Raw genomic sequence first — 13683 nt, 5'->3', positions numbered from 1 at the left:
GTCGTTTGTGGGATACTGGAGTACCATAGGTTATGTCACCTATGCTGAAAAGGACAACAAAGGGCAAAGAGCAATGACCAAGGACGAGGAGAACCACCCTTGCCACTGTGACAGCTGACAGTCATGCTTGCTGAGCTCCTACTCCGCTAGGCAAGGTGTGCATGTAGAATAAATGTAGTGCCTATAAGTAAGAAGAGGTGGCCAACTACAGCCACCACAAACAGAAAGCAGTCACCGCCAGAACTCTCTGGAGCCTTGCTGAATGCAGGAGAAAGACAAAGTGTGGGAGAGGTGGATGCTGACCGCAAAGTGACTGGAGGAGGGGCTGGAAGATGGGGGGAGGCGCGTGGGAGCTGCAGAAAAATAACAGACTGAGTGGGTTGTCAGGACATGGCACACACTGTCCTTGCAGGTATCAGCCCTCCCTCTGCCCCCCGGACCTTGAGACCCTAATTGTGTGCTTCCCAGTCACTGTTTCAGCCTTTCTGCATGGTAATAGCTGTGTTTTTGTTCCCTCTTGCTTAGTTTTGCAGCCAGGATCAGCAGCAGTCTGTGGGCATGGATTTCACACAGTAAAGAAACCTCTGACCTTGAACCCAGTCTGGCCACACACTACAGAATCAGGCCTCCAATGCAGGACTTACTTCTGGTGTCTGAGAAGATCACCGGGGACACAAAAACTCCTTTTGTTCATCATACACTCAATTTGACTGGTAGTTCTCTAAAATAATGCCTTGTGCCTGGCTCACAGGTGGCAGGATGGGAAGGTATTAGCTGAAGCTCGGCTTATCCGCCCGGTGTGAGATGTAAGACTTGTGAAGCGCAAATACAGTTTACCTTATTAATTGCCACAGATAGCCCTATAATAAAGGCAGAGCCTGTCAGCTAAACAAATAAACAATTAACTTGTAACTGCCATTTAGTGAACTGTTTTATAACAGGCTTCACTGCGTAATTCCACACCTGGCTAGCTTACAAACAGGAACTCAACAACAAAAAGGATGGTGAGAAGCAGGTGCCTTCCTCTTCCAGAAGAGAAAAGACTTCCCACTAATGCTCACTAAGGCTTTGCAGAAACCTAAGTATGGTTTCCTGTGCTCCCTGCTCTGGCCCCACCATCTTTGCAATATCACCCCTTCCTAGGCAATGCATGGCTCCCACAGAAGTTTTCAGAATCACTTAAGAGGATGGAGAAACCAATAGGGCATGAGGATTCTTCAGGGAGGGGTTTTTTTTGGTTTTGTTTTGTTTTTTTTAATAACCTCCCAGTACCATCCCGCATCCTGGAGAACCACAGAAATGCATTAGAAGCTAAGAAATGTATGCACTTACATCTCCCGTTCAGGTTGTGCGTGTCCATGAATGAGAAGGCCTCGTCACAGTTGGTGCCTTGCTCAGCATAGCTCTTGTCCATTGAGTTCACCATCACGGTCATCTCCTGCCGGGTGCTGCTCATCGTCTCCTTCCGCTTCTTGGCTAGTTTCCTTAGGACAAGGAGTTCATTATATAGACGTGCAATGTGATTGGAAGATGGGGCCTTTACATATGTATTGAGTAACCATCAAGAATAACTTCTATTGAATTGTTGGTAATCACTCATAACATTCATTTAATGGTGGCTTCTAGACGTCAGGTTCTCTGCCAGTTGCACAGACACAGAGACAAAAACCATCCTCTGCCCATCCTCAAAAAACCCCACAGCGACATTAGGAATATACAGCCAAAATATTACTTTCTGTTGCTCCTACTATAAGCTACATTAAAATGACCAATGGCCCTGGGACAATACAATCATAATCTATGTACTGATAAGCTTATAGAATTCCTAACTTTTTACTACATTTTTTTTCTACATTCAGTGTCAAAGAGTAGATCCCCTGGTAAATATCTGCCAGACAAGACTGAAGTAGTTCAAAGATGAATCTAGGAGGCATATTGTAAAAAACAAAAGTAGGCGAGGAGTGAAGAAAGCAGTGTAAGTGGGTGCTGCGCAGGAAGGGAGCAGGCCACAAGAGACAGCATACCCAGGGCAGGGGGGCTCAGGCCTTGGGTGCATCGAAGGGCATATCCTGACTTCTCAGATGGCTGTGACATGACTCCAGACTAGTTCTCACCTCAGCAGGTCAACAGAGCAGAGGGGAATGAAATTTCAAGGTGCTTTAGCATAGGAGTAAGTCCCTATGTCCTCTCCCTCCATGGAAAAGAATGCACAAAGGCCAAGGAAGTTAGAGAGATTTCCAGTTTTTTGTTTTGTTTTTTTTTTTTGGAGACACAGTTTAACTCTGGCCTCTGCATCCTTGCTCACTGAGTGTCAAAAACTCATAATCTCAAGTTACAAATACCTGGACAAAGCCATAAAAATGTAAGGGAAGTGACATACAAAGACAAAGATGAAGAAAAGTTTTACAGTTTTTATTACCGGAGGTTGTTTTATGTGCCTAGGACAGCCAAGAATAGAATGAGAGATACTTAAGAGAAAGGGATAAAGTGAGAAGGTTTAAGACTATTGCACCATAATGCCAAAGATATTATGTCCTGAAAAATTCAAATTGCACCTAAATACTCAGCAGAATTTACAAAAGAAAATGGCAGCTATTTCTAGTAAATCATCTTGACTCTGATTGACCTAGGACACAGCAGAATTTAAAATGAGCCACATAATCAAAATCACGCCCATATTAGGTGATTGCTAATGCAATGTAAGACATTGCCAACATTAGACCATATGGATAATCTTTATTGTCATTTCCAAATGCCACATAATCCAAATGCTTTCTTGCCTGTAGTTATAATAATCTTTTAATTTCATACTTCGAAGGCAGAAGGGTTGCATTAATAAGTTGCCCTTTTTATTACTAAAAGTTGTTGAAGAAAAAGATATATTTTAAACAGAAAAATGAAAATCATCTAGAACTTCTATGACAGTGTTAATGTTGTAAAGATTTAAAAAAAAACCCAGGGTGGCTTTCTTGGGAGCTGGCATTCTTCTCTCACCAGTGCACAGACCATGATGGTCTTCTCTAAAGCCCCCCTTATTTTCCAGTCTTCCATGCTAGTCTGAACTTCGATGTTCTCAACAGGTGTTCTGGACAGAGGCAGCAACCGGGCTCAGGCCCCGCAGCTGCGGGCACAATAACACATTTTCTCTCCTCTTCTGAATCTGCCAGCTCATTGGGAAAGCGTTCTTAAGCCAGGTCCCCCCAGGACCACTGAAGTGGGGAACTGAAATAATTAGTTCCTTAATTCAGGCAAAATATCCCCTTTTTGCTGGAGTTTCTTTGATCTGTGTTGGACTGACTTATGCAGATACCTGCCTCAATATTCTCTTTTGTTCTGCCTATGAGGAAGGGCATTGTTAAGTTCACCAACCTTCCCTCTGTCTTTTCTTCTAACCTAATCCTTATGGGTTAGAAATGACAGCAAATGTGCTTCTGGTGGTGAAGGGGGATGCGGGATGTGTGAACCAATAAAAGCTAAGCTTCACACTGGAAAAGATCTATCTCCTTGTTAATTCTCCATCTGTGTGGACTAATTTCAGTGATGTCAAGCTACACACTTCATTACTGATCATCTTTAAGCACAAAAGAAACCCATTAAGGACCCATGAGACTCTACTCAAATCAGAGGTCCTGTAAGAGACCCACCGCTTTAAATTTCTATTAAGCAGATACTCTGTTCCTGAAAATCTGGCTCACAGTGCCCTTAAGCTCTAGCAGATGGATCCCCCATGGATATCTCAGACACTGTAAATTTTGGGAAAAAACAGAAATCCAGATTTTATGTGGACTCCTTTAATTTTTTAAATGCTGTCAAATAATTCAAATTCAAAACATTAAAAGAAAATATAGCCTAAACAAAGACTACTTCTGCTCTCCATTAAAGTAAGAGCACTTGTATGTGTTAGAATGGAAGGGAGTCGAAACTAATGTATAATGCCCAATAGACAGTGTGTGACAGTATTCTACAAGTGTTATCACATCTGGTCCTAGTAATCTTGTAGGAGCTCTTCTTACTTCCTAATTTACAGATGAGGGAGTTGGGCCTCAGAGAAGTAAGGCAACTTGTCCAAATGCCATAGATGGCACCCCAGATCTCTTGACCCCAAAGACACTCATTCCAGAACAATGTGTTATTTCTAGTAAAGCATTTTATTACATTTCCTTACAAGTTACATTATAATCAATACCAAATTTTATGAATGCTCTATCTTCTCATAACTAAATATAATGCTCTGAAAAAGTATGATTAACTTACTGGCACCTAGTCAATTATACAAAGAGATGGTATTCAATATGCTTGTTAATGGAATTCATCATTATCATACCACAGTATTATTAAGGACAGTTTTTCTACAACCTACTTATCAAAAGTAGCTTGCTTGGTTATGGAGGGTTTGAGTCATTACTTGGGATTTTCATTTGTTCTTATACACAGCTAAATGCTGTGGTCCGTAATTACAGATCATTGAGGAAGGTTGGATTTAGAACTAAGGTTTGGAAATCACCGTGGATAAATGGAAGTTTTTGCTTTCTCTTCTTCTTTTTCTCTTTTAAGCTCTGTGCTTCAGATCTGTATTTTTTTTAAATGAAAACTTCTAAGACTGTCAGAAAAACTTTGAACATAATGAAATAAAGTGATTTGTGCAAGAAAACCCCTAAAGTGAAGGGAATTTTCTTTGCAATCTTATTTAAAGACACAAGGAAATTTATTTCCCATTTTGATTTTTAACAGATTGTTGCCTAACATATCTTAAATCTCCAATCTCCAAATGTAGGTCGAGTCTCAACGATCCATAATAATAATAATAATAATAACAAATTTCTAACAACATTTAAAAATGGATCATAAAAAATTAGAGAAAAGACTTCTTGTGTACAGTCCAACATGTGAAGAGCTTGGAAGTCATCAGCCTGTTCTAACAAGTAAAAAGCTGAACTGAAAATCAGCAACTCTTTACTTAGCTTTGTCAGATGATTGAGGTTACAGGACAAACTGCTGCTCCTAAAACTACAGAGACAAACAGGTGAATACAAAGAATCTTAACCCACCAGAATAGAAACTCATGAGTAGAAAGCTCTGTGAGAACCAGAACCGGGATAGGAAAGCTTAAGATGTAAACGAATTGCTGTAGGCTTTAGTGGACAAGTCTGAGACTTAAAAACTCTAGAGAGGTATCCAATCTTAAGTACCCACGCTTCTGTTGAGTTTTATCCCTAAGAGCCCTACCAGGTCATCAAAGTAAAGAGTGGAGGAAAAAAACTCTCTAGCTTCCAGCAGAAGGAGGAGGAAAGCAGCCACCTTCAAATGTACCCAAAGTAGAACATTTTTGTGCTTCTTGTAAGAGATTACCCTCAAGAGGAAGAATTACTAGAGCCTAACATGTGGGGGTTTTATCAAACCCTAACCAATCCGGGGGAAAAAGAAATATCCAACTCCAGCTCCCTCCAGCGATCCTGTCCCACCCAATGGTGGATTGCTGAGAAGCACTGGGGAAGGTCACAGCCTAGAAGCACAAATTCACTAAAAGACTAAGACCTGATCATAGATCTATAGAATGCCTTCCCTCCCTCAATACCTACTATTACATTACTAAGGATCTATTTATAGACGTTCCTTTTATCCAGTACATCAAGTCTGGACACTGAGTAGAAATTACAAGGCATATTAAAAGGCAAAAACAAAACAATACCACACAAAACAAAACAAAACAAAAACCCAGAAGAGACAGAGCAAGCATTGGATTAAGACTCAGATGGTGGCAGGGATGCTGGAATGATCAGACTGGGTATTTACAATAACTATGAATAATATGCCAAGGGCCCTAATGGAAAAAGGAGACAATGTATAAGAGTAGATGAATAACATAAGCAAAGATGGGCATTCTAAGTAAAAAAAAAATCAAAAGAAATGCTAGAGATCAAAAAAGCTGTAATAAAAATGAAGAATGCATTTGATGGGCTCATTAGGAGAGTAGATATGGCTGAGGAAAGAATCCCTGAGCTGAGAGATATGATGACAGAAATTTTTAAAAGTGAACAGTAAAGGAAATAAAGACTAAAAAAGAGAGAATACCCCCAAACTGTGGAACAACTACAAATGGTGTAATATACATGTAGTGAGAAACCAGAATAAGAAGAAAGGAATAGAAACAATATTTGAAGCAATAGTGATGGGAAAATTTCCCCAAATTATGTCAGACACCAAAACAGACCCAAGAAGCTTAGAGTATACCAAAAAGGATAAATACCAAGAAATCTACACCTAGGCATATCATATTCAAACTGAAAAAAGTCAAAGATAGAGAAAAAAAATCTTGAAAGAAGACACAGAGGAGAAAAACTGCTTACGTACACAGGAGCAAAAATAAGAATTCTTTCTGACTTCTCCTCCAAAACCATGCAAGCAAGAAGTAGCAGAGTGACATATTTAAAATGGTGAAAGAGAGAAAACAAACAGCCTAGAATTCTGTCTGTAACCTGTGACTTTTTCCTTTAAAAGTGAAGGAAAAACAAAGATATTCTCAGACAAAACTTGAGGGAATTTATTGTCAGTAGATCTGCCTTGCAAGAATTTTTAAACAGAGTTCTTCAGAAAGAAGCAAAATGAAATAGATCAGGAATTGAGATTAACATGAAAAAAGGAAGAGAACTAGAGAAAGAATAAATGAAAGTAAAATAAAAAGTGTTATTTTCTTATTCTTAATTGACCCAGTAAGTGATAGTTTGTTCAACATAATAAATGGCAACAAAATAATTGATGATAGTTGAAGTGAAATGAATGATACCAATGATACAAAGGATAGGAGGCAGGAATTAGGAATCCTTTATTATTATAAAGTACTTACACTATCTGTGATACAGTATAATGTCATGTGAAGGTAGAGTTGGATTAGTTATAAATGTATATTGCTAAATGTAGGGTAACACTAAAAGAAGTGATAAAAAACACAGAAAGGAAAGAAAATGGAACAATATAAAATGTTCAATTAAAACCTCAAAGGCAGAAAAATACTGAAAAACAAAAATAGGAAGAAAGGCAATGAATGGAAAACATAACAAACATGGTAGAAAATAATTCAACAATATCAATGATTGCTTTATGTGTTGATGGTCCTAACACCAATTAAAAAACAGAAACTCTCAGAGTGGGTCACAAAACAAGACACAAATAATATGTTGTCTATAAGAAACCCACTTTAAAAATAAAGATATGTATAAAGTAAAAGTAATGGTATGGAGAAAAATACATAACATCAATATTAATCAAAAGAAAGCAGGCATAGCTCCTTTAATTTTAGACAGAGCAATGTCAGAGCAAAGAAAGCTTCAGAAGCAAACAAGGGCATTACATAATGATAAAGGAGTCAGTCATCCAAGAAGACCTAATCCTTAACGTGCCTAACAACAGAGCGTCAACCCATGTGAGGTAAAAACTGACAGACTGGCAAAGAGGAATAGATGAATCCACTATCACAGCTGGAGATTTCAACACCCCTCTATCAGAAATGGACAGATCCGTAAGGCAGAAAATCAGTAAGGACATAGTTGAACTCAATAGCATCATCAATTAACTTGATATAACTGACAGCTATTGAATACTTTAGTGACAATGTTAGAATACACATTCTTCTCAAGTTCACAGAGAACATTCACAAAGATAGAACATATTCTGAGTCATAAAACACACCATGATACATTCAAAAGAACAGAAATGAAATGTTTACTTTCAGACCACAGTGGACCTAAATTAAGAATCAGTGAAAGAAGATAGTAGGACAGTCCACAATGTATAGAAATGAAACAATGCTCTTCTCAACACATGGGTCAAAAAGGAAATCACAGGAGACATTTAAAAAATATTTTAAATTACATGAAAATGTAAACACAACTTATCAAAATTTGTTGGATGCAGCAAATTTCTGGAAATTTAGAGGGAAATTTCTGGTATTAAATGCGAATGTTAGAGAGGAATAAAGATCTAAATCCAAATATACAAAGAACCCTTAGAAGTCAACAAGAAAACAATCTGATTAAAAAATCCTCAAAAGGCCTTAACAGACACCTCACCAGAGACTTACAGATGGAAAATAAGCATACGAAAAGATGCTCTAGGGGTGCCTGAATGGGGTTGAGCTTTCAGCTCAGGTCATGCTCTCAGGGTCCATAAGTTCAAGTCCCACACCAGGCTCTGTGCTGACAGTAGAGACTGCTTCTGATTTTCCATTCCCTCCCCTCCCCCATTAGTATACCTGTCTCAAAAAATAAATAAAAAACATTAAAAGAAAAAGAAAAGATGCTCCACATCATATGTCATAAGAGAGAGTTGCAAATTAAAATGACAAGATACAATTATGAAGCTATTTGAATGGCCAAAACCCAGGGAACTGATTATACCAAATGCTGACAAGGATGTGGAGAGACAGGAACTCTCACACATGGTGGGTGGGAGTGCAAATTGGTACAGCCACATTGGAAGGTAGTTTGGCAGTTCTTAACAAAACTAAACATTACTCTTACCATATGATCTAGCAATCACACCCAAAAGAGTTGAAAACTTATGTACACACAAAACCAGATGTTTACTGTAGCTTTATTCATAAATACCAAAACCTGGCAGGACCACAATGACTTTCAGCAGGCAAACAGATAAATATATACTGTGGCACATCGGGACAATGGAATGTTATTCGACACCAAAAAGAAATGGCTCTCAAGTTATGAAAAGATATGGAAGAGACAAATGCGTATTATGAACAAAAAGAAGCCAATCCGGAAAGGCCACGTATTGTCTCATTCCAACTATCTGCCATTCTGGAAAAGGCAAAGCTGTACAGTTAATAAAAAGATCAGTGTCTGTCAAGGGTTGGTAGGGAAAGAAGGAAGACTAAGCAGAGCATAGGGGATTTTTTAGGGCATTGAAATTATTCCATTTGAGACTGTTATGGGGGATACATGTCATTATACAGTTGCTAAAAATTATAGCATGAACACCACGAGAGTGAGCCCTAATGTAAATTATGAGCTCTAAGTAAAAATGATTTGTCAATGTAGGTTTATCAGTTGTCTGAAGGGTACCAACATAGTGCAGGGTGTTGAGAATAGAGGAAGGGGTGTGTGTATGGGGCATAGGGTATAAAGGAACTCTGCACTTACTGCTCAATTTTGCTGTAAACCTAAAACTGCACCTGAAAAAATTACAATAATGTCTGGAATAAAATTACGGGGAGAAAAAAGTTATAGCCCTAAATTTTCAAACTTGAATAAAGGTGGAGAAGGAGAGAAATGTTGAGATGAATTCAAATTAAAAGTGTGGAATGTCATGTTCATCATATCCCATTATTTCTCTTATATTTCCTAGTGTAAAAATAAGAAAAAAACCCATGGGATGGGGTGAAAGAAATGGGAGAAAACTTCTTGGCAAGTTATTAACTTTGTGATGGTATGAATAAGAACTGGTAAAAAAAAGCATGGTGTAGAATGAACACTTTAGCTTCATGTCCTACAGAATGGCTGCCAATCAGGACCCAAGTGCAGGATGGTGGGAAAGGAAGCAGGGGCGCCCGGGTGGCTCAGTTGGTTAAGTGTCTGACTTCAGATCAGAGCTTGAAGCCTGCTTTGGATTCTGTCTCCCTCTCTTTCTGCCCCTCCCCTGTTCATGCTCTGTCTCAATCTATCTCTCAAAAATAAACATTAAAAAATGAAAGAAAAAAAAAGGAAACTGAAATTGTGAGAGGATCAGGTTGGAAGGACATATTGTCATGGGTACCAAGCAAAATCAAGGGAAAGGAATCCAAGGCTCAACCTCAATACGGACTCTAGTCACTCTGTTTATTGAGACTCAGGGTGAAACGGCATGGTTCACCAAAGAGCAAGGCTGCTGCCTCCTTACCCCTGTTAGAGACCCTGCCATGTTGGGTTATATCAACAGCGATCGTGACTGAGAAATGACTTAGTAGCACTGACCTGAAGATCAGTGGTTGGCTATAGAAAAGGTGTCTTCACTTCATTTTATTTTTTTAAATTAATTTTTAATGTTTGTTTATTTTTGAGAGACAGAGAGAAGAGGAGAGAATGTGAGAAGGGGAAGGGCAGAGAGAGAGGAGACACAGAATCTGAAGCAAGCTGCAGGCTCTGAGCTGTCAGCACAGAGCCTTAAGTGGGGCTTGAACTCACAAACTGTGAGATCATGACCTGAGGCAATGTGGGTCACTTAACCAACTGAGCCACTAAGGCACCCTGTGTCTTCACTTTAAAATTATTTGTCATTTACAAGTCTACTTGGATGGCAAAATGTGAGGAATTTCAAACTGCATATAGGACATAAGAATGAAGAGGCAATGACTTTCTGGTCTTGGCTTCTACAATTAAGTGCGTGCTCTGACTTAATTAAGGACTGGGGCGGAGACTGGAACCAAGAAGAAGTATTTAATTTTTCTCACAGCAGGAATGAAATAGATATTGGCTGAGTCAAAGAATGCATACATTATACCAAATTGCTAAGATCCAGCTGAATAAACCTAAGTGAATAAGGGGCTGTCTCCTTAAAGATGGGTCTGTGAGAATTACCAGATAATGTTGTTTTTAAAGGTAAAATTTTAAGGGAAAAAACCAACAGTGGTCTGACATTTAATTATTTCAATTCAAAAGAACTCATGCTACAAACACTAATAGAAAAACAATGACAATAATTATAAAACCTTGTGTAGAATATCAGATACACCAGGAACTTTATGTTCATTAACTCCTATTAGTTCTTACAACGGCCTAGTGAGGAAATTACTATTGTCACTCCCATCTTAGAGAAATGAAAACTGAGGCACAGTGGCATTAAGTTGCCCAAGGTCACATGCTAGAGAATTCTGGACATCTGGCATTGTTTTCCTATGTTGAGATAAAATAATCTTCACAAGAGTGTCCTTGGCATCACTGATCAAAATTTATTGGTTGCTTAAATCTGGATGATGAAAATAAAGGCTATTGATCCTGCCAGTTGGGACTTTAGTAATTGTTGACAGAGGTGTTCTTCTATCATCCCTGTTAAATGTATCATTTTTTCAGAAATGACACAGTACTGTAAATCACACTCATTATCTACCCGTCTGCCTTCTGGTTTTCATTGACTAGTAAACATGGAGTGTCTTTATCACAAAGAATAGAGTTTCATGTTAGGACAAGTCAAAATTTTGATCTTTGTTGGGTCTCTTTCAGAGTTTACCTCTTGACTATGCAATGAGATAAAATGATAGGCTGATGTGGCAAAAGGAAGACGGAGAAGGGCTGAGATCCTTGTCTTCCTCCTCTGAAACTGAGAAGTGGGGACAGACTGTACTAACCGATCACTTTAGGCTACAGCTTTATTTCAGGTGACCTAGTGATGAAGACGTCCTAGAACGCCTCACTGGCAAGTCAGGGCATCTCCAAAGGTACAGACGGCAGTAAGAGAGTGAAAAACAATGGCAATCTTGTAGGCAAGTAGCTGTCAGAATCTCTCTTTGTACATACACACACATATGTGCACAACCCTATGTGTTTCATGTTGAAGAGGTTCAAAGAACAGAGTTCTGTTATACAAATTTAATAAAAAATTACTCTCTCCCAAATGAAGACATTGAATAGGAAGTATTCCAAAAAACATGGACTTTCTTCTAAACTAATTTGAAATTACATAAATTACAATCTCAGATCACTTCAAAATCATGACACACATCTTTTTGCATGACTGTGATGACAGCCATTATCATGAGTTACAATAAATAAAGGTATTGGAATTCTAATGTTATTTATTGCAATGAAAGTCATCAAAACACCTGGGAACAAAAAAAATTTCAATATTCTCACATATTCAACATTCTTTTTATTTTTATTCTTGGAATTAACAAAGTTATGAGTAGAAGAGGCTGCTATTTTCTGAAAGGAGCCTGAGTACCTGAAGCTTCTGAAGAGCAGAGGTTCAGCTGATGAAAAGTTTCCCTCACCCTTGAATTTCAAAGGAACATCTGGTGAGAGAGCATTACCCGTATGTAGTTTGGAAGCCATTGTTTTTATAATTTATTCAACAGGTGTTTTACTGTAATTTGGCCTAGGTTAGTGTCAGCTGCATGGAGGCAGGGCTTTGCTATCTATTTCCTGTCCTAGACTAACTCTCTCTGAAATGTGGTAGCCACTCAAGAAATATTTCTAATTGTTCCTAAAATTCTGAATATCTGATTAATCATGATACCTTACTTCATGATCATAAAAAATACAGGATGAACATAATTTGTGTGTGTGTGTGTGTGTGTGTGTGTGTGTGTGTGTGTGTGTGTGAATGAGAGAGAGAAACTCTGATACACATTTAAGACTTTGAAGGTTCCTGGGTCAGAGCTTGTAGATGACATTTATTTCTCATGGCTTTAAATACACTGCTGCAAATGGCATGATTTCATTCTTTCTCATTGCCATGTAGTATTCCATTGTGTATATAAACCATATCTTCTTTATCCGTTCATCAGTTGATGGACATTTAGGGTCTTTCCATGATTTGGCTATTGTTGAAAGTGCTGCTATTCCTGATCTCAGGGGAAAAGCTCTCAGTTTTTCCCCATTGAGGATGATATTAGCTGTGGGCTTTTTATAAACTGCTTTTATAATGTTTAGGTAAGTTCCTTCTATTCTGACTTTCTCAAGGGTTTTTATTAATAAAGGGTGCTGTATTTTTGTCAAATACTTTTTCTGCATCTATCAACAGGATCATGTGGTTTTTATTCTTTCTTTTGTTAATGTGATGGATCACATTGATGGATTTGTGAATATTGAACCAGCCCTGTAACCCAGGAATGAATCCCACTTGATCATGCTGGATAATTCTTTTCATATGCTGTTGAATTTGATTTGCCAGTATCTTGTTGAGTATTTTTGCATCTGTATTCATTAAGGATATTGGTCTATAGTTCTCTTTTTTTTTACTGGGTCTCTGTCTGGTTTGGGTATCAAGGTGATGCTGGCTTCATAGAATGAGTTTGGAAGTTTTCCTTCTATTTCTATTTTGTGGAATAGTTTGAGAAGAATGGGTATGAGCTCTGCTTTAAATGTCTGGTAGAATTCCCCTGGGAAGCCATCTGGCCCTGGGCTCTTATTCATTGGGAGATTTTTGATAACAGATTCGATTTCTTCACTGGTTATTGGTCTATTCATGCTTTCTATCTCTTCCCATTTGAATTTTGGCAGTGCACGTGTATTTAGGAATTTGTCCATTTCTTCTAGGTTGTCCCAGTTTCTTGGCATAGAATTCTTCCTAGTAATCTCTGATGATTGCTTGTATTTCTAAGGGATTGGTTATGACAGATCCTTTTTCATTCATGATTTTGTCTATCTGAGTGCTCTCTCTCTTCTTTCTGAGGAGCCTGGATAGAGGTTTATCGATTTTGTTTATTTTTTCAAAGAATCAACTCTTGGTTTCACTGATCTGCTCAACTGCTTTTTTTTTTTTTTTTTTGGATTCTATATTGTTTATTTCTGCCCTGATCTTTATTATTTCTTTTCTTCTGATGGGTTTGGGGTGCTCTTGCTGCTCCCCTTCTAGTTCCAGTAGGTGCTCTGTTAGATATTGAATTTGTGCTTTTTCTAGTTTGTTGAAATTGGCCTGGATTGCAATATACTTTCCTCTTAGGACTGCCTTTGCTGCATCCCAGAGGTTTTGGATTGT

The 13683-nt window shown here is 38.3% G+C and overlaps 1 protein-coding gene across 1 annotated transcript in view; it reads right to left on the bottom strand.

Moving 5' to 3' along the window:
- Positions 1–13683, bottom strand: part of PTPRM (protein tyrosine phosphatase receptor type M) — a 755728-nt gene that overhangs the window by 123198 nt on the left and 618847 nt on the right. The window contains exon 17 of the mRNA XM_029921584.1: positions 1333–1484. Coding sequence (XP_029777444.1) covers positions 1333–1484 — 152 coding nt within the window. The remainder of the gene's footprint in view (positions 1–1332; positions 1485–13683) is intronic.

The sequence above is a fragment of the Suricata suricatta genome, chromosome 14 (genome assembly GCF_006229205.1).
Source record: "Suricata suricatta isolate VVHF042 chromosome 14, meerkat_22Aug2017_6uvM2_HiC, whole genome shotgun sequence".
NCBI classification, from domain to species: domain Eukaryota; kingdom Metazoa; phylum Chordata; class Mammalia; order Carnivora; family Herpestidae; genus Suricata; species Suricata suricatta.
The sequence above is the reverse complement of the archived record's forward strand: the minus strand, read 5'-3'. Positions and strand labels throughout refer to the sequence as shown.